The following is a 25,645-nucleotide window of genomic DNA, read 5'->3' as shown; positions in this document are numbered from 1 at the left end:
GACATCAGCCTCCTTTCAGTAAATATCTGTCCCATCCAATGTCTCAGTCACTGCTGCTCGCCTTATTCGCATGAGATTAGAAATATGCTCTCGCTAACTAATGATCGTATTATGTAATCGCTCTCTCCCTGCACTGCATAGACTATTAAACCATTCAGGACTTACAGATCATTTCCTACTGGAAAACAAACATCTTACCAAACCGGTCGTCCTGCTCCGTTTAAAGGCCTCCACCAGGATCTATGCATGAGGGCCACTGTATGTTAACAGTGTGCCATGTTCAGGAACACCCTGCTACTAAATACAAACTAAAAATCCACCACTTTCCTGCAGACTGAAATATCTCAACAACTATTGGATGGATTGCTGTGAAAAGTTGTTCTCCACAATAATCTTTTTTATCTAACAGCATCCTTTGGTCACAATTTCATTTTGTTCAATACTTTGCTTTATGACTAAATGCCTGCACATCGTCCTCAGCTGCGCGTGGTTTTGCAAAATAATGCACCTGCTCATATTTTCAGTGCTTGTTGTCTTTACAGTCACCTGCAGTTTAAAGCACCTATTTTGTGACTTGCACTCATCACCCGGCTGTTGTTGCAGGTATTGTGATTTAGTAATCCACTGGTAGTGTAGTGTGTGATGTATGCGCTACAATAGGAAGGAAAGAATTTCAAAGTAAAACTTCCGCTTCACAATAGAAGATATGAGGCATGGCACGGACAAAATGTGAACCAGCAGGTGAAACAGACCTGACATACTCTATTAAAAGGCACCAGAACAAGCAAACATGCCACCACTCAAATCAGCAAAGAGGTGATGAACAACAGCCCCTGCTGCAGTGGAAAGTTACAGACCAGAAGTGGAAAGTTACTGGGTAGACCCATCCCACACAAGCTTGCTGCAAAAAATGACAAGAAGGGTTAGAGGTTTGGTTTTTTTTTTTCTTTTCTTTCTTCGATGTCTTCAAGTTCATAATCCTACAACGCTGGCTGCTGTTTTGTCTTTTGTCCCAGTAAGCCATGACAGTAGGCCAGCATGCACCATACCACGACCCTGAAACTGGAGCAGCCGAAGGGAATTCAGCCATCATTCTTTTTATTATTTACATCTGTGCTTTGCCCGATGTTGGGATTTGAAGGAGTACATTATTTTATATCATATGGGTGTTGACCATCATGGCTAATCCATTTTTATAAGATCATGTTTTGTATCATTTTGCCTTTATTGGCTAGCAGAATGAGAAACAGACAGGAAACATGGGAGTGAGGCAGAGGGATTTTTACATGCTGCAAATGTCCCTGCTTGGAGTCAAACGGGGTTAACGGGGGCCCAACAACAAATTTTTACCCTGGGGCTTCCTAACAAGTTAATCTGGCCATGCTGGTAGCCTGGTCCTGCTGGATATCAGGAGAGGATGGCTGCCAGCTGACAGTCCAGAGGGAGTTAATTATGGGACTGTGAGGACTGTTTTCAATGTGGCTCTGCTTCCAGACCTTCCATATGTTAAATAATTAATCATAACAAACTAGTACAATGTGTGCAAAGGGTGCAGAAGTTTGTGATTGCTTTGCAGCAATTTGGTGCTAGTTGTACAAGATTTCATTTGAAGGTGACTGTTGGATTTGATGTGCACAATCACTGAAAAGAGACCAATTTTGACAGTGCTTACTTTCGATGGAGAGTCCAAAATGGAGGAAGTGTTCAAATTATCTACAGTGTTGCATAATCCAGATGAACTTGCTCTGCTACCAGTTGAGCTTCTCTCTTTATTTCATTTTGATATGAAATGAAATTCATTCTGCGCCTCAACGGAAGTTTATATTCAATTTGACCAAGCCACCGAATAACTATTCTGTGTGTGTGTGTGTGTGGGGGGGGGGGCTTGTTGCACTATATTCTAGGGAACCAACTATACATGTGGGGTCTGACGGCTTTGTGGTGATATATAAAATTAGCAAGCCAATGGAAAGTGACTATAAACCGCAGGAAAAAAACGTATATGTGTATGTGGAGAATGTGGTTGTGGGTCGCAGTTTAAACCCTGCGACATCCTCAGATTTCACACAGTGCTGTAGACCTCTACCACCAACCAATATGGTCAGCCTGTCATTGACACAAATGCTAAAAGTAGAAAGATTGCATTCTTTGTACTGTTTATAGGAAAACTGTGCGAACAAGCGTCAGAGTGAGAGTTATGGATATGTGTCAGTAAAACCAACACAGTTTGACATAGTGGGGAAAATGGAGATACACAACTTCCCTTTGAGCACAGTTAACCCACTTGATTTGAAAAAAAAAAGTAGAAGCAGAGGGTGAGGGTGAGATGTCCTCATATTTAGTCCCAAATACACTGGATCCTACATTTCCCATAATGCAACCTAGCGACCAGCCACCAGCATCATTAAGAATGTTGAAGATTAATTAATTTCCATATGCCTGAGGTCATATTAACAAAAATTAAGTCAGATTAACACCCCATTTCTACCTGTTAGTAACATGTGATCTGTGTTACATTCACAGGTTTTTACATTTATACCTGGTATGAATAAGCACTCTTTTTTATCTCAATTATAACCACATTGTTAGAAGATCTCACATGCAAATCTGGCAAATCTGGGTTTCTTTCAATCATAATTCTGCCTGAATTTACACCTATGTTAACATTTGTTTTTCCTTTTTCCAGATGAGATACAGATTGCATGTTAATATCAGGTTTAAATTGGAGTTTTAGAGACACATATGAAGTGATCCAAGTTAGAATTTAATAGGTCATTCAGTGTAGAGTAAATGCAACATGAGGAAGGTAATTGGGATTTAGACCAATTTTACCTGGAGTTAGTCAATTGGCAGTTGTCACCATGTGCTCTGAACATGGGTGTGTACATGCACCTGATGTACCTTTTAGCCTTATCAAATATGACCGCGGTCCTCTGAGCTCTGATCTTGTCAAACGCAGGTATGCACATACTCTGAGGGGCCTTTTATAGATCTGCGTACTTGCTGTCAAACATGCCATGCGAAGGTGCAGAGACAAAGGCAGTGAAAAGGGGAAAAAAGAAATAAATAAATGTGACAGTGCAGTGGGGTTTTCCTTTGATGCATTCGCAGTGCTGTTAATCTTGAAGATCAAAAGGTGGAAAGTGAGTGTGGTCACACCACAACACAACAAAGGTGTTAAATGTTACCATTTCACAAACTCTGCACCACAGTTTTAGTCAGAAATTTCCCTCATTATGAAGATATCCTGTGATAGCAACTATAATGTTGTGGTCTCAAATTTGACCTGTTTCCTTTGGTGTTATTTCCCAGAAAACAACTTGACATTTTACTGAGTTTCACATCATGTATCGTGGATCATGTGCGCCACTTACCACATCCACTGCTCTTATTATTATCATTATTGTTATTACTATACACCTCTATGTGGAAACTGTCATTACTCATTTCATCCACAAGTGGGAAGTCTGACTCCAAACCCACTTACTATTAGACATCCCACTGAAATTCTGACATGAGCAGGGAGTCCCCATTCAATAGATGGCTGTAACATGCTAGAAAAGCCTCAAGAGTATGGGAGGGGAGTATGAAAGTAAACAGATACCTGGCATGACACATTTAGTGGTTAACACAATTCAGTTCAGTCAATTCAATTCTTACACTCTCTAGCAAAATACCCATATGCTCCAACACTAAAACACACACAAGCAAGGCAAGCAAAAGAAAGGTTACCGTGCACTGAATTACCACCAACATGTGCCCATAAGACCTGTATATTAAAATTTAAAAAAAACTTTCAAAATGAAATGACATATGTTATAACAAAGGACTGGGACAGCCGGCACAGTCACCAACCAACCAAAACCACAAAGGAAATAACAGCAAGAGAGCCAAGTTAAAGAACAAATCAAATGCTAAACAAACAAAACAAGGATGCTGGCAAAGCAAAATTACGGGCAAATCAGCAGTGACAAAGTCATGAAAGGAGAAAACAACAGGTAAGGGGAAAATATAATCACTTGTATGTTGTATGCAGTCACTATCTTTTCATCTTTGTCTCTTGGGAGTGAATTTCTGACTAAAATACTACCTGAATGCAAAGCTGTTCCACCTTGCCTTTCAGTGGTCTTGTTTTTGTTCAGCTCATCCTCACCGCTGTCTGGAATTTGCAGACTTTTTCCACATTAGTCCACTAAAATCTCATCCTCCTATTATTAGACAGTTTAACTGTAATCTGTATGTAATCTCTTTGTATTTATTACAGTTTCCCATCAACTTTGTCACAAACCTGACACTGTTGTTTAAATTTTTATTGTTCACCAATAGAGGATGAGAGACTAGATCACTTAAGGTATCACATCATATTTACTACAAACTTTTTTTTCAAATCAAAGAGTGTATGAATGGCATTTTGAATATAATGTACAATGTAGTGTATTAAAATCAGACTAAGCAGTAAGGGAATACAGTGAAATAGACGTGAGAATTTTTATATTTGTACATCAGTTTATAAAAAAAGCAACTGAACAAAAACAATATGTATAACCAATAACCAATGATATATATATGAAAACTAATATCTGCACCGTGCTCGTCTTTCCTGTGCAGCAGCGATATCGCGACAAACTGTGATTAAAGTCTCGCGGTGTCTGGATTAAAGCTGAGTCGGTTAAGTTACCCAATGTTAGCCAACGACGGCCCGGAAGTAAGGGAATTGGGTTTCACTGAAAATTAAAGGTTGGAATATTTTTTTAATTTAATAAACAGGGTCTATTACCTGATTATAACTAACCATAACTCTATGTGAAATGTGTAATATATAGTTAAGACTGTAAGCACCAGCATTTAGTAGATATCCCTTTAAAGTGACTCATCTTTACGAGTTTTGGGCAATAAAACTAGCACAGTAAAGTCATATTTTATTAAGGCGAACTAGGTTTTCATTTGATATGACTATAGTAAGATTATTTACACCATCTACATATCTTCCAAAAATATCCTCGGGTTTGTTGAATGACTTTTATTTTGGCGTCACCGGATGTATTTTTCTGTTTTATTAAGACTAACTTGACTAGCCCATAACGGCTTCATCTCAGCTTCAGCTGGAGAGCTAATCGACATCAGCTGAGTTTGCATGAAGTGCCATCCTTGTATTTAAAATACAGGAATTTTTCATAACGTTAAATTACAATAGCATTTTATGAAGTAACGTATAACAGCTGTGAGTCAATGAAATAACTGTCATCTGTCGTAACCACAGAAACAGGGCAGAGGCAAAGGAGAAATAACATTACATCAAACCCGGCAAACAAAGAGGTCCTTTTTTCAACGACAACATTTTTCCTCCATATTCTATAGTTATGAGTCATGTGGCCGTCGAAAATGCCCACGGTCTAGAGCAGCAGGTAAGCCACGTCACTTAAATTTGTCTTGCAGCGTCAGTTGATGTAAAATGTTTTAACGGCAGGGGTAAGTGTTAGCTTGCCGGCTAGCTTAAAAACACCGCTAACCAGATGCTATCTTGCTAGCTGGCGTTGGGTGCGTTTCAAATAAGCACAGGCATGACCAAAGTAACTGCGGAGCGGGTAGCGGGCCAAGTGACGTTTGGTTAAACTGCCACCTCAACATTGGGTTATAACTGCGTATGCTATGTCTGGGAGTTATCCAAATGTTTTAAGAAACCTGTAATGTTGTTTGATATACGTGATAGGTCACTTATATTGCGGATAAGCTATTAATTTTAACGGAGAGCTTAATAACAAATGACCACGGAGTGGTTCCGTCGGCTCTCCTGTGTGTGCATATGAAACGCACCTTTCAACTATTATCTTCACTGCGTTTGTGTTGCAGCTTGATACAATAATAAAATGGAGGTATGCGGGGACGGAGCTAGCGGGGCTGACACACAAACAATGCGGCGTTTGACAGTGTAGCCCACCGGCTTTTAGATGATACGCAGTGTTGCACAGTTTTCACGCTAATCTTGACTGTGTCCCGCTTAAACATGGTCATTTTATCTGCGTCACCAGCAACGTAGTTTATCTGTGTCTGACCGACCAGACAGTTGGATGGCAACAGAAAAGTACCTTATGTTCTCAATTGATATTTAGGAAATGTTTAACTGGCAAAATGAATGCGAGAGAGTATGATGCACAACACTGACTCCATTAAAAAATGTTAACAATCCTCTGTCTTAGTTAGGATGCCAAAAAAGCTGCACTGGGATGGTTTTTATACAGAAATTAACATTATCAGCCCAGTTCATTAAATGTTGCTACAATGTGGAAGAGCTTCCATCCCAATGAAAGCATAACATGCAAAGTGGTTTCCTCAACAGCAGTTGGATTGCTAAAAGCTGGATGCAGGTACATAAAATCGTTTGCTTCTCCGCACTTTGCTATCCTTTGTTGTGAAGTGTCTCAGACCAGCTGTTTGCTGACAGAACCACAATAGTATTTCTGTGTGTTGAAGTTCAAACATTTTTCAAACTAGTGTGCAGAGTTGTCTGGTACTGAAATGAAAAAAGCCAGAACCATATGTGTCCTTTTCCTTTGAAACCGAACTGGTCAGATTCTGTTTAGGGCTTGTAAGCAAAGCCTTCACATTGTTTATTATGACAGATAAACAAAAAATAAATTTTTGCTCTAGTTTTCAAGTAGGTAGCAGATTTTGGTGTCATCTGCTGTAGAAAGAGGTTTTTACAGGTAGAAACATGACAGCTCCAGCTCCTACAGCCAAGTGCATGGTTGATATTTTCCATCATCAAAAGCTTTTACAGTGCAGTTTGGTGATCTGTAAGGGCTCAAAGCATTTTATACAGATGACCGTTTTGGCCATGACTCAGTGAGCTCTTGTTTCAACTCACATTAAGTGAGTTTCCACCCATCTGTTTTTATGTTCAGTTTCAATTTGCAGGGGGAAAATCCTGCAGGGAGGCACTGGAAATTTGGAGTAAAAAAAAAAATAATAAAAAAACCCAATTTTGGGAAAAATTAAAAGAGATGTTGCTGCAGTTCAGTAAAATAAAAGTGTCTAAATAGATGAATAAGGGTAGACAGTTTGCTCTGCTGAAAATAAGTGTATATGTGGTCTGTTTCTCTGACTGTTTGTCTCTGTTTCTCCAGCTTGCTGTCCTAGACTTGAGTGCAGCAGACGGACAAGGTGGAGGCACTAACAGTAAGCAGCCAAAATCTTTTGTTGGAAGTGTTAGAACTTTTCATTTTCTCTGACTAATTAATGTGCACAGACACTCACAAAACTGGACATTTTATCTCCACATATAATAAACAATGGTAACAAGAGTGGTGCTATCATAAAGACAGCAAACAAGGACATGCTCCATAGAAAATAAATTGGGAAGGACCGGAAAGTGTAGGGGAATACAAAACTTTTAAAAATAAAAACTGTTCTATTGACTTATTTCAATTAAATTAAATTAAAATGCATCTTTGAGGCCGGACTAGATAATTAATTTTTGCAGCAGGGTTGAGGCCCTATGAAAATGCATGTTTACAGTGCATCTAAAATTTCCCGCTCTGCTCTTTCATTTCGAAGTTCCTCAACCTGCAGTTGCCACAGTCAATCAGAATTAGGGTGGTTTTGGTGGCTTTGTGTCTTTATTTAGATTTTATATTATTATACATTCAGATTCTGAGACCTCTAAGGAAGGAAACTCAGTTTACTGATGTTGTCTCTGTCTACAGGGCGATACATTCCTCCACATTTACGGAACAAAGACGCTTCCAAAAATGGTGAGTGGGGTCAAGTTAAAGTTGTCCTGTGGAGTTTTGCTTTAAACAATAAAAAAGCAAAGTTATATTTACTTTTAGTGATATTCACCAAAATTCATTGTGTGAATCCTTGTATTTTTTCCTCATTAAATATTTGCAAAGCCAATTTTGTGAATATTTTAAATAGCACACTCTTTCATTAGCTTCCAGGTGTCTTCTTTCCCGTCTCTGTTGGCGCCGTGCTTTGCACGTCTCTACCATAGTGTGAAACTGGTGGCAGGATGTGAGCAAAACATAGCTCATTGTCAAAACATTGCTCTATAATGCCACTAGTGGTCAAAAACTCCATAAGGCACCTTTATTAACTAGCTGTTACTGATAAAAACCACAACTGAAACACTTTGTTCCCATCCAGCAGGAAATGCCTTTGCTGCTGGTCGACAAGGTGTCTACACCATGGCGCCTCCAGCCAACTGTAAGTTCATCATTTAGCTGTGTGCTCTGTTGTGGTGGTGGCAAATGAGCTGCAACAGCCAAGGCATGGTTAAAAGAAACTGAAAACTCCTATTTTCTAAGCACAGGCAGAGTTCACCAAAGACACTCGCATTTAAAAAAAAAAAAGAAAAGTTTGCAAGTCATAACACCCACAGTAAACAGTAATCCCAATACATTTGTTTGTTGAGATGAAAACTTTACAAAACTCCCTCTAAAAACCTAGCAGTTAAATATTTGTTCACTGTGTGTAAACATAGCCTGTCTGCAGCCTACTTTTAAATGTTAGTGTCATTTTGTAACTTTGCAGTAAAAGCAATATTTAAAGATTTAATTCAGAGGATTCAAAGATTGTTAATTGTTTTCATACTACATATGATTCCATAATGTTCATTGAAAGGGATAATAGGTAATGTGTGATCTTGCTCAATCTGCTATTGGTTAGCAACAAGAATTTAACATTAATCAGCAGTGATGAGTAATAATCCTGCAGATGTGCTGTTTTGTGATTCTTGGATCATTCAGTGTCCTTTCTCCCTCTGCAGATGGTTGGGATGGGGGGCGCAACAACTTTGTTAATGGCTACCATGACAACCGGATGACGGGCAACTCATTTAACCGGGGCCCACCTCGTATGGAGCGGGGCAGAGGTGGCGTCGGAGGAGGTGGTTACCGTGGCAACAGGGGAGGATCCTTCAACCCCATTAACCCAGCGCAACCAATGGGATTTGGTGGCTACGAAAATAAAGGTATTTAGCATCACTGCATTCAACTTAAATCTGCTTTGCAACTTGTATGATTTGTGTTTAAGGAAAAAAACTGCTCCTAGAATGATAAATTCATATTTGAATACTTTGAATTTTAGTGCACATGATCTTTTTATTTCCACAGGAAAATATGGAAAAAATAAAGCAGAAATAATATGGAATATGAATGAGTTCTAGTTTAAGTGAAAGACATCTATAATCTGTAATGGGAATTATAGCAGTTAAGTAAAAATAAAATTAGACTTGCAGCTACAACTAGCCCTTATTGACATAAGGCATCAGGTAGAGCAGCAGGACAGTCCTTAGTGAACATGCAAAAATGTATAATGTATATCCAAAACTACAACCAAAGGAGGATGAAATGCCACTGATGATGCTGTGCAGAGCCGTTCTAGTGATGGTGAATAGGAGCCTTTGTGGATATAAAAGTCAAAAATCAAAATCACGCATCAAACTATTTCACAGTAAACATCACCCACAATTCTGTCCAAGCACCAGCTGTATTCCTGTTCACTCTCTGCTGAAGACTGTTGTTATATTTTGTCATATTACTGAATGTGTGAAACTGTCTTGTACTTTTGTGTCCATTCTCCTGTCAGACGCCAGCGGCTGGAACACGAACAAGGATGCCTACAGCAGTTTTGGAAACAATCGAGGGAAGTCTGCATTCTTCAATGACAGAGGCAATGCCAACAGAGGGAGGTAAGAGACACAGAGACAGACTGATAACTTCTGTCAAAATATTTCTTTGTTTTCAGGTAAAGGTGCCATAGAAATTCCCATGTTTAATATAAAAGCAATATGTTCACCTCTTGCGGCGCATAGAATTTGGAAAACATCACATCAGCATCTCGTTTCACTATCGTCTTTGTGTTCGTCAGGTTCGAGCATGGTGGATTTGGTGGTGGAGGAGGAGGAGGAAACAGCCGCTGGGTGGAAGAGTCCAGAGATGACGGAGACTGGTCCAAACCAACACCACGTAACGAACGCCTTGAACAGTGAGTCCGTGCTTTTGCTGGTCATGATGGGTATAGTCCAGATAGGGAAATTTAATAAACTTTGCAGGAAGATTAGGGAATATCAAGGAAATGGTTCACTGATTAGGAATAACATCAAATGATCAAACACAACATATGAAAGTCATTGTTTTTTATGTCATCACCAGCACCAGCATCTTGGTATTTCAGTTGGTCATTGAAATTAAAAGATCTTTTGATGAGAATCCTCCAAGAAATGATAGCAGTTATCAGCTTTATACTGGATGTACACTAATTATTGCAAATCATTAAACTGCTTAAAATTCTTTGGATTAACCTGTATTTACTCTCGTTTTGTTGATTTTCTGTAGTGAGTTGTTCTCTGGCAGTAACACTGGGATTAATTTTGAGAAATATGATGACATTCCTGTTGAAGCCACAGGACAGAACTGCCCTCACCACATTGAGAGTGTAAGCTACCAGAAATTTAACAATGTTAAATATCAGCTGCATGATTACTTGTCACTGCTGTTTTTGTAAATATTGTGTTTGTGTGTGTGTGTGCTGTGTAGTTCCAAGATGTGGACATGGGTGAGATTGTCATGGGTAACATAGCTCTGAGTCGCTACACCAGACCAACGCCTGTCCAGAAATATGCCATTCCTATTGTCAAGTCAAAGAGAGACCTCATGGCCTGCGCACAGACAGGTAGAACATACACACATACATACAGTCTATCACCTCTCCAGGAATAAAACACAGTAATATACTGATTTTAGACTCTTGAGAATGATGCTATGAAAGCATGACTCTGCTGAAAGCATGTGGAGGTAGACAGACAAGGATGACTTTGTGCCTGCAGGTTCTGGGAAGACTGCGGCATTCCTGCTGCCGATTCTCAGCCAAATCTACACTGATGGACCAGGAGAAGCTCTTAATGCAGTTAAAACCTCTGGACAGGTGAGCAAAAAATCTAAGCCCCTGAATCCAGGCACTTTATTTCCTCAAGGTTCCTAAATAGACTAAAGCGCATGGATCAGTTTCTAAGCCGAAAGCCTCTTTATTGACCTACAATGAGTTATTGTTAGAAAGTATAAACTTTTTAGAATAGATCATTTTGTTACACTGTATTCACCGGTCAAACAAAAACATTACATTAAGTTTAGACTTAATGTAAGTTTTATTACACCATTAAAGGAAAGCTGTAATTCAGGGTATAATGACTTAAATCCTCAGTTAAATGTTCTAAATAGGGTCTTCCTTAGGTAACTGGAGGGTTCAGACACTGAGAATATGCATTTTCACATCGTTTTGGACCATTATCATTACAGTATTTATTAAAAAAAAAAACAACACAGGTTGTTGTTTCTCACAGTACACTCAGACATTGGCAAGAAGAAAAGCAAAATAAATAAGCTCACTGATGAAGTGAGCACGTAAAGTAATCCTTCACATTTTTGTGAGTGATCGCACTGTAACAAAGTAACATTGGTAAAATAAGACTTATAGTAAATAGATTTAAGCTGCAATTTTCTCCTCCTCCCCGTAACCATCTGACAATGTAACAGTTTTGGCCGCTTACCAAAATGTTTGTTCAGTTGGACATCTGTAGACAGCTCACTTTCCCCATGGCCACCAGTCAGCTGACTGAGTTACCGTAGCGAGTCCATTCCTCTCTCACTTTCATCTCTCGCTTAGTTTATTTTCTCTGACATCAACATTTTTCAGAGTTCAGTCTTTTTGAGTTCATCATCTATGACAACTGTAATTCTTGCTGTTTGACAGATTTTCTCCCTGGCGTTTTCTGCAGTAAAGATGTCAGGTGATGCTAAGAACTTGTTTTCACATGTCATGAATTTATTTCCTCTGTGGCAGCGTAACACATTACACCAGCCTTCAGAGACCCTTGCAGGTTAAACTGGACTAATGAAACATTTTTAAAGCCGATTAACTCTGAAAGACTCACTAGAGAGGGACTCAAACACTCAGTAGCCTAGCAACATCAATAGGGCTAAAAATCACCCATAATGCACCATTCTGTAAAAGACAGTAGACCAGGTACTCTTCTTTCAAAAAGAAGCAAAAAAACTCATATTTATGTTTGACATGGTGTCCATCCTGTGAATTCTTGATTTCACTGCGCTAATGTTTTGTGGTTTTGTCACTGTATTACAGGAGAATGGGAAGTATGGGCGTCGTAAGCAGTACCCCATCTCTCTGGTACTGGCTCCAACCAGAGAGCTGGCATTGCAAATATACGATGAAGCCAGGAAGGTATATACAAACATGCACACACATTAATTTGAACACCCCCAGCCCAAAAAATTACTGGAAAACATTTACTCATGTATTTCTTCATCCTTTTTGTTTTATTTATAGTTTTCCTACCGGTCCAGAGTGCGTCCCTGTGTTGTGTATGGAGGAGCAGATATTGGCCAGCAGATCAGAGATCTGGAGAGAGGCTGCCACCTGCTGGTGGCCACACCGGGAAGACTGGTAGACATGATGGAGAGGGGCAAGATTGGATTGGACTACTGCAAGTAAGAGATGGACAGGAGGAGGGAGTGATGGAGTTTTTCTTTCATGGACTGATTCAGAGAGTTTTACCCTTATTTTAAATGCTACAACCTTTTCCTCTTCCTCTGTGTCTTCTTCACTTCAGCTACCTGGTCCTGGATGAGGCAGATCGTATGTTGGACATGGGCTTTGAACCGCAGATAAGACGCATCGTCGAACAAGACACCATGCCGCATAAAGGCATCCGACAAACCATGATGTTCAGTGCTACCTTTCCTAAAGAGATCCAGGTGTGTTTGTGACCTCTAATTTAGTTCCTTAGATTAGAACCTCTGGTTCCATAGTTCCTTTCCATAGTTTTTGATTGAAAGGTACTCTTAGTAAAAGTAAAACAAGTAAAGCAAAAGAAGACATATGTCAGGACCAGTGGCATCTGAATTGGAAACAGTGCTTCAGTGTAGTAGTAGCAGTTTAGTAGTCCAGTGCTGAAAATCGTCTGCTCCTCCTGCAGATTCTGGCCAGGGATTTCCTGGAGGAGTACATTTTCCTGGCAGTGGGCAGGGTGGGTTCCACCTCAGAGAACATCACTCAGAAAGTGGTGTGGGTGGAAGAGAGCGATAAGAGGTCTTTCCTCCTGGACCTGCTTAGTGCTACAGGTGAGACAGTCACACAGCAATAACTCATAACCTTCAGAGGTGCATCTGTGTCGAGCTGCAAACACACATATACACACAGTGCAGTTTTATTTCCCCTGTCCTTTCGTCATTGTCATATTGTCGTCCTCACATCTCAGCCGGTACATTACTATGTGTCTCATGTTTACCTCAGTGTATCGCCCATCAACACCTTGTCTGTCAACCATTTTGAAACATTTGGAAAAGCCCAGAACATTCACATAGTTATGTTTAGTTTTCCCTTTAATGAAAATAGACATACATTTAGACCAGGTAGATCAATAGGGGTTTAAAAATCCTAAACATGCCGCCCAGTTAAAATCTATCAACATTTTCTGTCTTTCTGGGGATTAGCGGGAGGCCTTGAGCAAGAAACATCCAGCAAGGTTTATAGATGACATTTCATCCAATTATTTTCTTTTTTTGGCCTGAGGAAGGCAATGGTGAGAATGTTCCATAAGAAGAAATGTTATTCATACCCTGAAGGATTCAACAAATATTTTCTCTTCCTTCAGTTTACAGTAAAAACCCATTTAAAGTCATATTTGTGGTTTAGAAAACAAGCGTTTTTCTTATAGTAGTGAAACAGATTTTGTGAACTGAGGCGAACCCTTGGTCCATCAGGAACATTAAACATACAGAGTTGGTTTTCTACTGGTGACTGAGTGCAGTTTACATGTTGGTGGTTTGGTGTGGTTTTATCCCAAGTCATCCCCAGCGAGGTACAGGACAATACTGGAGACAACATAGAGAAACCTGGTAAGATCCTCAATCAAGAAACCTGTATTTGTCATTCCATATTTTTAAATAATTTTGCTTGCCTTTAATATTCTTCTCTGTGGTGGAGAATCCTGTGTTTAGTCTGTTATTTTTGGTTCTGTGTACCATTTCATGAGTCAGGTTTGCTCAGCTTAAACCAAACATGCTTGTTGTGTTTTCAAGAGTTTTTTTGGCCTCTCTATGTACTGTATGTTGCTGTGGTGTCTTCATGTCAGACCCAAATCCTTGATGGAGAGAGTCTGGTTATGCTGTAGTCTCACCAGCTAACACGTGGATATAGATGTGGATAAATATGGGCTAATGGCCTTCACTTCATAATCAGGTGTCATAATGTTATTGGAGCAGGAGCATTGAGAAAGAACTTTGACCATACTCTTTCCATCAGTGGCTCTAGTCACAGTGCTGCCGATGCTGTTAGCTATTTATTCTTGTCATTATTTTTATTTATGTTTTTAGTCACGCTGCACCCCCTGCTGCCTGCTGCACTATTCTGTTTGTAGAAAAACATTATTGTAATGTGATATGAACTATTAACTACTTAAGATGCATGTTATTAAGATTTATGTATCACATCACAGACTGAAGCTGAGTTAGCAGTAGACATATAACCTGCCAGAAGGGCTAAAGAGTGTGCATAGAAACTGATATTAGATACATTGAAGGATTTACATTTCTAGATTGTCATTATGATTCAGTTTTGTACTTAAAGCTCATTCTTTTTTAAAAAAAAAAAATAAATGAATGAATGAGATACAGGAAGTTGGTGAATTTCCAGTTAAGTTTTTTTAATTTCTTTCTAGATATTATTATGTTCCCTGACAATAACACAAGCTCAAGCTCCCAGAAAATATTCTCACTTCTGTGTCAAGAACTTCAGATTGTATCACATCGAATTGTATCAAAATGCTTAGCCACAAAGCTACTTGCAAGCTGACGTCAATATTTTGAGTATAGAGTTTGATTGCTTGTTTTTTCAGGTGTGGTTCTTTTACCGATACCCAGCACTTGACATTGTTATTCATGGTGAAATGGGAATGCAAATTAAGCTTCTCCAAAAACGATTCCTTAGCCTCACTCATAAAATGTAATGACTATAGCTTTGCCGTCTTCAAAATCTGAGGTTTGAACACAGAAGAACCAAAGAAGAATCATGCGACCACCATGACTATCCTCACCTTCAATGATTAACCTCAATTGTCTTTTCTCTCGGTTGACCAGGTAAGGACTCGTTGACTCTGGTTTTTGTGGAGACCAAGAAAGGTGCTGATGCCTTGGAGGACTTCCTGTACCGGGAGGGCTACGCATGCACCAGTATCCATGGCGACCGCTCCCAGAGAGATCGAGAGGAGGCCCTGAACCAGTTCAGATCAGGAAAATGCCCCATTCTGGTGGCCACAGCGGTCAGTAAAAGTAAAATTCTGGTACAAACACTGATCATAATATCGATCAGATATCCTCATGAAAATGGGTAAACTTACTATAGTGCATACTGTTTGTTACACACATAATATCAGCACAAAATATTGATTGAATATTGATATTGTTTCTGCTCATGTATTGTGTGCTCAGGTAGCGGCTCGGGGTCTGGACATCTCCAATGTGAAACATGTTATTAACTTTGACTTGCCCAGCGACATAGAGGAGTATGTCCACCGTATTGGACGTACAGGACGAGTCGGAAACCTGGGTAAGACTAGAACTAATGTCAGTGGAAGTACCCATGGCATATATTACATGATCTAAAATAAGTATATACCTCACAAAAAGCTGCAATTTACTTCTATGGTTACTTAATACTTTTTTACCTGTAGGACTTGCCACATCGTTCTTCAATGATAAGAACGGGAACATCACTAAAGACCTGCTGGACATCCTAGTAGAGGCCAAACAGGAAGTGCCCTCATGGCTTGAGAGCCTGGCCTATGAACACCAGCATAAGAGCAGCAACAGAGGACGTTCTAAGAGGTAAACATATATCTCCTTAATTTTGTAAATGTGTTGTTGTCTGTCAATATGAATTCCATTTAAGGGAATTTCTTGTCTAAATGTAATGAAGTTAAGTGTGTTTACAAATACAAATGATGTATTTGATTTCACCACCAGGTTCTCTGGAGGCTTTGGAGCACGTGATTATCGCCAGACCGCTGCTGGAGCCAACACTGGAGGGTTTGGAGGACGAGGAGGTCGCAACCAGGCAGGACATGGAGGAACCCGTGGCTTCGGAGGAGGTGAGGATCTAGTAGATATAATTAGTTTTTTCAATGATTTCATACCATATATATCATCATTCTTCTTGTGGCAAGAATTTTTCTAGAACTGCTTAAGAAAATGTGACTAATAAATCTCCAAATCCAAATATTATTTTCAAGCTTATTATAAACCTAAATGCATTTCATAAAAGAGCATTACTCTTTGATGCCCTCAGTGCAGAACTAATTGATACAGTACATCAGCATTATAATCAAGATATTTCGTATGCTATATACCACAGTGTCCTCTGATTAATTACTCTAGATTGCTAACTCGGTCACCACTGCAGCTTGAGAAGGTTGGATGGTTATCAGAGACATTTAGAGAGAATCAAGGTCTTAAGTTGTTGACATTTTTAACAGCCTTAGTTGATTTCTAGACTAAGTACCATAGGTCCAGATCAAAGGATAGTTTATTTAGCTTTAATATTTCCACATACCAACTCTGTACTGGGAAAGATTATTTTCTGGTACTTCTGGACTGACTTGTGACTGATACACCCTTACTTTGTTAACTTTGAGTTTTCTCCTCTGTGTCTTCCCTCTCAGGTGGTTTTGGTAACTTCTACACCAGTGATGGCTACGGAGGCAACTACTCACACTCTCAAGTTGACTGGTGGGGCAACTAGATTCCTCCTTCCTCCATCCCCCCCTTCACTCATCCCTCTTTCTTCTTCTCACTCATCCTCCTTCCTTTCCCCACACTGTTGTCTGAACTCCATCTGTCTCCACCCCTCCACTAACCCCAAGAATCCACGTGCATGTTATTAAACTATTTATACTTGTTTATATAGCCCTCCTTCCATCCCTATGCGCTAAGATCTTTTAATTCCTCTTTAGATTTTTCTGGTCCTTTCCATCTCCACCTTCATCTTTACCGTTTTCTATCCTTTCTTTTTTGATTTATTAGTTCCTGATGAATCTCACCTTTTAAAATAGGCCACTTCAATTTTAGTTGGTTATTTTTTTTAACACTAGACACAGATTTCCTTCCAGCTAGCAACAGCCTTTGGTTTCAGTGAGGACTTTTTAAACTAGTTGCCCTGTGTGACATGTCTGAAGAAAAATAACCAACTGAATTGAAAGTTCTACATGTTCTTTTAACCCCCCCCCCCCCAAGATAGATGCACATGAAATATTTACAGTCTGTGGAGGACCAGGGGATACCCATTTTTCCCTTTTAGATTTAAGTTTTGGTTTCATTGTGTTTTTGTCTGTATTCACCCAAAGCCAGCCAGGCTTCCTGTGTACCTTCACACGTCATCTTTGTATGTAACGCATGGCCATGTTGTAAATCATAGGCCGAAAATTTTTCTAAAATATAGCGCAGAGATAGGCAAGACGTCAGATCTGAGCAAAATATGTCTGCATATAAATTCAAAATGGGAGCTGGCTGAGGTCTCCTTCACTTACATGACAGATTCTTAAAAGGGGCCACAGAAACAGCAAAATGTTTTTTTATTTTTTCACCTTTTGAAAACATATTGAAGTATTGATTTACCGAAGTCTGAGAAAGATGTCCCACAGAGACAGAAGAGACACAGGGCTGGGACGTTGCACATTAGCAATGATGCCAGCAAACAGAGTCTTAGGACTTGTGGTTGTTAATATTACAACTACAATCAGCATCTTTGTTTGGAACAAAACATAATGGAGGATCATTTGTTTCTGTACTGTGCCTTTCAGAATTTGAACTTTTCTTATTTTCATTGTTTTTATTGCCATAATACGTAACTGGCTATAAGTATTGGCCAACTGTGACTAAAAAAATGTGTATTTAATGTCATGTATGGGTTCAAACATGTTCTTCTTTATTTCTATTTGGAAGGAAACAAACTAGGCTTGAACTAAATCAAACCTTGGCAAAAAAAACTTAAAACAAAAACTGGGATGAGGAACCTCAACTCTGTTCCTTATCTGTCTATTGGAGTTCAAATTCATCAGAAGGTCTCTGATGAGCCGATTCCCAACGGCATAATACCACTGTGACCATATTGCTAGATTTTTTTAAATGCACCCTCATCCAAGCTAAAATGGGTTAAATACATTACATGTCTTATTAATAAAAAATTGAAGTTGTATTAATAACAAAAACAGACCTTGTTGCTTTAAAAGGCTGTAAACAGAAATAATAGTAGTGGTTTTATGCTTTTGGGAAACCGAGTCCTGCTCATTGACCTGTATGTCACATCTATAGCTCTGGTTTGAGCTTGAGTTTGGGTTTCTCAAAACCATCTTGTCACTAATTGTTGGGTCACTTGATGCCAGAAGCAGAGCCACTGAATTTGGTATAGCCCAGCAGCAGCAGCAGTTATGTTATGTTGCTACTTCCTCTCAAACTATTCAGGTATGTGGTATGTTCCTCATAACTTAATGTAGTGAGAGGTCAAAATCTGATGCCACTTTCAAGTTATATTAGATTCACAGTAATTGTTAAAATAGTTCACTCTATTTCGATACATCAGATTTGCATTTTCCCAGCAGTTTAAGTCTTTGGTATCTCCCCGTGAGAGTCATGAATGACTGGAATGTTGTTTCCATACATACGAGAATAGTAATATCTAACAATGCAATTATAAAAAATATTGGCAAAAGTTGTGTCTCTTGCACTGACCACATCCTACAGTGAGGGCAAAGCAATGCTACACCATTTTTGGGGCTACATGGCTGCTGCTGAAAGCAATGGTTACCAAATTTTACCAGTGGCTGTCGCTGTGGATGTTCAGCTAACTCTTAGTGCCACCATGCTCTTGGGAAACTGGCTCTGCTTCCACTACAAACATTGAAACCCTTGTTTGCCAAAAGCTTCTTTCAAGGGGATACACAACCAAAAGGCTATAAGAGTTCAAAATTTTCTTGCTCACTCTATCCTGGAGAGTTACATGAAGAGTCTTCTCTAAAATAAGTCATTCCAGTTTATTCGTTAGGTCTTAAAGATCTGTTGAGGTCAGGTGTAAAAGTAAAGAATTGGATAAGCTTGCCTAACCCATTTCACAGCAGGGACAGCTGGGGCTTCTGGAGGATATAATGCAACACCTCTATAGCACATTTTAGCCATGCCCTGTCTTACTGTCCTATGAGCAAATGTGAACAGGCACAATTCCAACCACGTCTACTTAGCTCCTGCTTAGGATTGCAGGTCCTTCCATCCCTACTCTTATCGTCATTTCCTTCTCCTCTCTTCTCTTGTAATGACGCCCACTTCTCCAGTGCCATGTTTCAAAGATATCAGCTGACAAAAAAAGCACAGAAATCGCTTAACAATTGCAGCAACATGCACCAGTGGCATATCATGTGCTCCACAACACTTGCATACAATTCTTCTATGTAAGCTGCACACCAGTAGCATCTTGGCATAAGTCATTTCTGACTGATACTGTTCTCTTATTTACAAGCATCAAAGTGCACCAGCTCATTCTGGTTACAGCACTTTGTCTGCTACTTCCACCTTTATGTCTGCGTGGTTGTCAATTGACGCGACACAGTTGGTGTTTGCTGCATTTAGGCTAGCATTGTCCCATTTTAGCGCTGCTGGGAAAGTTAAAAATATGCCAAGCTTAGCATAGCACAGCAAGATATAGGACAGATAAAGTGTGCTAGAGGACAAGTGGCATAATAAAACAGAAAATATTTGGTTACAAGATTGCAAGAATTTTCTTGACGTAATCAACATCCAATACCTGGTTAGCCCTACTTTGCTCTGCCGTGGAACCAGGCTACAAGAGGCAGTTGACCTGCACCCTGGATTTCCATGTTTCATCCCTGTTTGAACATGAGAAACTCCACTGTTCATTTGGACAGTTCAGTGGTAGAAGTCCAATCCCCCACTGTGTTAGTCAGCAGCAGAATAAGCCAAAAAGTAGCTTTGTTGCTGCCTGGTGGGGAAAATTGTTAATTTTCATCAGGGTCTTAATTTGTTTTGTTTACATTTATAACTTTGGTGAAATGAAAACCTAGCTTAACTGTAAATAGTTCATATCTTTAAAACAGAAAGAGAAGAATCTCCACAGAAAAAGAATGTGAATTAAAAGTGAAACAACACTTGATGTGTAGAAGATTACGTTTGATCACTCGACATTGGACCATGCAGTGTCTGGTAAGGTCAGCTCAGTGGGCAATTTGAATTTGGAGATAAAATTTACAGAAAATACAGGTGTTTACACATTTAAAAAAAAAAAAAACCAATAGGCAGAATTAATTTATCAATTGACGCTCACGAGGCGGAGTCCCTCAAATTGCCCACTGGCTTTGACAAATGACAAGGCTGGACCAAGACAACAAAACATATGCAAGTGTTGTTGTTTTTTGGTCAAGGAGTTAAAAATGCCAAGCAAATATAAACAATTATACAGCAGGCTTTAGTTAAGTTGAAACTCTCTTTTCTGTCTTCTATGATTTCTAGACAAATTTTTAATCAGAAGTCACGTTCGTGTCAATTTTTATATTTCCCTCGAGTACAGGTGACTGGGAGGTTCAGGAAACTAGTTGGCTTTAACACTATTTTTTAAAAAGTTTAGGGCTGAGTGATGCTGGAGGACTGAGGAATCAAGTGGACAGCAGGTCAAGGACAAAATTGACAAACTAGATTATAGCTTCTCTGTGTCTTGGTGCAAAGACACCAGTCCCTTGTGTCAGAATTAGTGGTGGGAGAAATTAGTTCTGTGATATCTCTTACTACATGTTCAAGGATAGGTAGACGTTAGGAAAAAACATGAAGCTACCAGTAGAGGGCAGACACAGCACACTCCACCATGTCAAACTTCCAAATTAGTTTGCGTTTTCTTTCGGCTACTGTTTAGGTGTGGTTCAACTGTCAGATGAACTGTTATTGTAGCACAACACATTATGTTCTCACAATGGTTCAGCTAATACAGGCTAAACTACGATGAGCACTGGTTAAATTAAATTGTTGACCAGAACTGTGTTTGAGGTGTCCCAATAAATTATTTTAGCACCAAACTCATGATATGAGTAACATACTATAGTTTCTACTGCAGCATTGGTGGACCGTCTCCATCTTAGATTTCTTACGAAAACTGTTGAGTATGAAGGAATAAGCAGCAGGAAGATAGAAATCAGTAACATGACAATATGTTGCAAATAATGTTGCAAATGACAATCAATTTTGAGGGATTTGCTTAGTTTAAAACTCACTTTACACATCAATAGAACTCTTTTAAGTTGCACTTTTTTTTAAATAGTCTTGGGGACACCTTGAAATGTAGAACCTTTTTTTAACCAGCTGACTTATGGACAGTTACTTGATAACTGGCCAATTCTAAACATGCACATCTGACTTCTAGCCTCCATGTTGGAGGAGGCTGAAGCTCATTACCTTCCAGGTAAAGATACACACTCCTTACTGTTGCATTACCTAATAGCGTCCTGAAATCCCCGTATTGTTGATGCTTTGGAGCTGTTTGGAGTTAGGACGTTTGGACGCTGGTACCAAACCAGGGTCTACCTTTAAATACTGACTGAATAACACAAATTTAGAGCTTGACTGAATTGTCATCTGACACTGTCACATATTCCCTGTGTGAGAAGGGATGTTGTCAGCATTTGTTACTTGAATCCATGGCTGTTGCCAACCACAAACGTAGTATGCAGCTAGTTTAGTCTCTTGTGTTTAATAAAAATGCTAAGTATGTTAAAATACCCTTCGGAAGAATATACAGCGTCAGAGACAAAACACTTGAATGAATCTGGTTCAGTGTGTAGACATTGCTGTGCCTTCTAACAGCCACTAGGGGGCAGATAGCATAACCATGTAAAAATGAAGGAATGACTGAGCATTTTACGTGTAGTGACGCAGATGCTAGGAACAGTTGTTTTGATACAAGATCTGAGTATATTGTTGAATGCTGGTAGTGTAGATAGTAATTTTTAATTTTTGAGTTATACAGCAGGGAGTCATGGAAGGTCAAACTTCAGTTTACCTCACTTTTCATCTTGTTTATAGAGCAATCTTGTCGAGTAGTAGTGTTCATAGTATGCACATAAATATGCAATGTATTTAGGTCTTTTTCTAGGGAAGACAGATTATATCTATCAGCTGTAATTACTTTTGAACTGTGTTGGAGCAACACTTAACTACCACTGTGCCCCAAACCCCCTACCCTCCTCATCAAAATCCCCGCTTCCCAGGGCACTGAACTTCTACAGTAAGTGCAATAGAGATCAGTTATTTGTGGCTTGCTTTCACTTTGCTGTCACCAAGATTCATGAGTTTTGTTAGGGCTGTTTTCTGTCTGTGCTCCGTTTGGATTAAAGCACAAACTGGCACAAGTGAAATCAGCTCAAATTCGTGCACGGTGCCTTGAATTGACTGAATCAATGATTCACTAAAGACTGAAACGTGGCAGTTAGGGCTGGGTATTTTTCAATATAGATGTAAAATCCAAGCAAAAGTAAATGCATTATGTAGGCGTGGGTATGAAGTCATCACAGTCATCAGTCCCCAGAATGGCAGACACACAAGTGTTGAACAGAGCAGGGTGCAATCACACTGAAAAACACAATTAAAACGTTGCTTCAAAAATTGTGTCGGCATTTAACTGCCGTTGTGTAACGCTGGCACAAACAAATTTATTAACCATTTCTTGTCATTGATGTTACATGTTTGATTAAATTCTCCGTGTTGACTTCCTTTTGTCAAATGGACCCCTGTCAGGACTGTTGAGCAGTAGGGCTCTGTGGACGGGAATATAGGTCAGTCAGTTGATGTACCACTTTGGACCAGGATGAATCCTAATGACCCCTGTAGCATTTGGTTGGACCATCAGTTGTACTAATTAGAAGTACAACATGCTCAGTTTTATTTCCTGTGAAAGAAATCCAGCACTTTAGTTTCAGGTTTTTGAATATTTTCAAAACCTTTTGATGCCTTAAATTCTAGGGTGATACCCAGCCCTAATGGAGCAGGTAGTGAAGTTGGTTACACTGTATACAGCGTTACCATGGCAACAGATACACTGACAGTGTCACCGTGGCAAAGGATTCCGTGTCACTACGGAAACTACCTTACCAGCAGGATTATTTTGATCGTCAGTGAACATTTAATGGTGCTATGCTCCCATTGCTGCGGCCTGCAGGCCCCTCTGTTGTAGAAAGACTTCAAACCCCAAGTTTTACAGGAAATACTTCAGTTACTTTGTTTAACCTTCAGCTAAAGTCTTCTGTAGCACATTTCCTTCAAAACCTCCGAGAGGTATGTGTGAGTGAGTGAGAGTGACTGAGGTGTAACACAGCAAGTGTCAAAAAGAGAGGTTTCTCCACAGTGTTGTGTGTGCGTGCGTGCGTGCGTGTGTGTGTGTGTGAGTGTGAGAGAGATGTTTGGACAGGTTCTTCCAGATATGAAACAGTTTTTCTTTTTTAGTTTGTTAGTTTTATTTTCTTTTTGTTAGTTTTTGTTTTGGGACCAGGTGGAGATCTAGTTAACAGCAAACCGTAGGATTCAGCTGTTTGCACACAGAGTTCTCGAGTCTACTTTCGCTGCTAGTTTGTGTAATTTATCAAGCATTTTTGAGAAATATTTATTTTTATAAGCCTAATACAAAAGTTGATATTTTACAAAGTGACTTGACCAAAAGACAGTAAACAAAAACACTGGCACTTGAATGTTGAATGTCATTGGTATGAGTGAAAATTTCTATTTTTCTGGGGTAGTGTGAGCTTTTTAATGTTAAAGATGCAACGTGTAGGGATTTCTCTTTGGATGTCACTGTTACAAGCTTTGATAATAACAAATGTAAAAAGGTTTTAAAAATCCAAACCCAAAAATAACAATACTGTCACTGGTGCCAAAACACTTAAAATCCCAATACACCAGTTCTCTGCTAAAGGCCAGTACAAGGGCACTCACACCATGTGCACATCTTTTTTCTGCCTCTTATCAGATGTAGTTTTCTGAAAACAAAGTGCAGTAGCGCTACAGGATGAAGTGTAACAACTTCCAGTATGTATAATTTTGTTTTGCGATATCCACATAACTGTAGTATCTGGAAATTCAGTTTAGAAACCATTTGTAGATAAAATAACCAGTTACGTTTGTCTGTTCTTGGCTAATACAATTAGCGGTTGTTTTTGTTTTCGATGCAAACCTCTCGAAAATCTGTCAGTAAACACGTCCGATGGCCATAACTGGGCTCTACTGTCATCTCCAACAACACGAGAAGATGTGCACGTGGTGTCAGTTGTTTTACAGTTAAAGTGACTGTGACATATGAAGAGAAACATCCTACACGGGTTACCTTTAAAGTCACATTGGACTCAGTATCAGATCCATAAACCTGTTTGTGCGACAGGTTCCATTGCCAATAATGAAAATCAACCATAAACAGCCATTTTTAATTGGCAAACAAAATTTGAGACAATACCACCATGTATGCCAAGGTTTGGATAAAAAAAATAAATAAAAAAATAACAAAATGTTACGATCAAAGACCATTTTGTAAAAAAAACAAACAAACATGCAGTACAAAAAACAAGTGTCCAGATTCTCTCCAAGTCAATTGTTGTTTTTGTTTTTTTCTTTTCATTTGAGTCTTTACACTTTTCCTTCCCGTTGATACCCTTGTTGTGAATGTCTGGCAAGTGGCGACCTTTAAAGTCTTCATAACACAGAATTAACTGTGGTTCTATTGCTATGTTGTTGTGATTTGCATATTTTCAGGCGTCAGTGTGTTAATGCTGTCACGGGGGAGCTTCTGGCCAATCAGAAATGAGGATCCATCCTGCTGTCTTTGTTAGAGTGACATGCTTTTTTTTTTCTTTTTTTTTTTTAATTGCAACTTGCAGCTGATCCATGGCTCTTCATCTGTCTTGCATGACAAGAATAATGTCATTAATTCCACTTTGCACAAACACTCAGTTATACTGGGACAAATCCATTTGTCCAATGACTGGAGCCTCAGTGGACCAGAAAGCAATGGAGCCAAAGTAAATCCACGATCATTAACAGATCAAACACATGGCGCACAGGCAAATAATCACATTTTACAGCCTCTTGTGTGCAATAACACAAAGTTTTGTGACGATAAGTTCATGGCTCTTCTGTAGTTGTTGTCAAATGGCAATCTGGGATGCAACGTACACAAAAAAAACACTTCACGGCTTCATTTCACTTTCAATGTGAGTAACTTTAGAAGGTGATCTATTGAGGAATGATTGCTGTTTAGAGAGAGATCTGAATTGAAATGGAGCCCAGTGTCGTCACCATTACCGACTGGCCAGATCCCCTTAATGTGGACACACAGCAGCACCGGCCTGGTAGTTAGTATTTGCTTTATGTATTAGTTTAGCAGTTGTGCACGAAGAGGAGCACTGCACGAAGAAAAAAAACTGTGCATATATTCTGATTTTACCACAAATAAAGGTTTGGATTTGCAAATGTAACTGGTGTTTTGATCTGTTTCTTCTTCTTCTTCTGTGTATGTGTGTCTTGTGCGAAGGATTGTT

The 25,645-nt window shown here is 39.3% G+C and overlaps 1 protein-coding gene across 5 annotated transcripts; it reads left to right on the top strand.

The window, feature by feature from the left end:
• The first annotated feature begins 5,088 nt into the window (after positions 1 to 5,088).
• LOC111665329 (ATP-dependent RNA helicase DDX3X-like) lies at positions 5,089 to 25,582 on the top strand. 5 transcript variants are annotated; one of them, XM_023420293.2, is made up of 20 exons: positions 5,089 to 5,405; positions 7,125 to 7,176; positions 7,704 to 7,751; positions 8,149 to 8,205; positions 8,768 to 8,971; positions 9,589 to 9,691; positions 9,871 to 9,987; positions 10,338 to 10,437; positions 10,539 to 10,674; positions 10,829 to 10,926; positions 12,142 to 12,240; positions 12,346 to 12,506; positions 12,629 to 12,773; positions 12,995 to 13,139; positions 13,866 to 13,916; positions 15,156 to 15,337; positions 15,507 to 15,624; positions 15,749 to 15,902; positions 16,041 to 16,165; positions 16,736 to 25,582. In XM_023420293.2, exons 1-20 carry the CDS (start codon positions 5,361 to 5,363, stop codon positions 16,813 to 16,815), a joined length of 2,220 nt encoding a protein of 739 aa, XP_023276061.1. In that variant the 5' UTR covers positions 5,089 to 5,360; the 3' UTR covers positions 16,816 to 25,582. The 5 variants fall into 5 exon arrangements, with proteins under 5 accessions (XP_023276061.1, XP_023276060.1, XP_023276064.1 ...); XM_023420292.2 differs by having other exon boundaries at positions 8,146 to 8,205; XM_023420296.2 differs by lacking the exon at positions 7,704 to 7,751.
• The last annotated feature ends 63 nt before the right edge of the window (positions 25,583 to 25,645 follow it).

The sequence above is a fragment of the Seriola lalandi genome, unplaced genomic scaffold (genome assembly GCF_002814215.2).
Source record: "Seriola lalandi dorsalis isolate HSWRI2012SDOR001 ecotype SW California unplaced genomic scaffold, Sedor1 jcf7180002054630, whole genome shotgun sequence".
In the NCBI taxonomy this organism is placed as follows: Eukaryota; Metazoa; Chordata; class Actinopteri; order Carangiformes; family Carangidae; genus Seriola; species Seriola lalandi.
The sequence above is the reverse complement of the archived record's forward strand: the minus strand, read 5'-3'. Positions and strand labels throughout refer to the sequence as shown.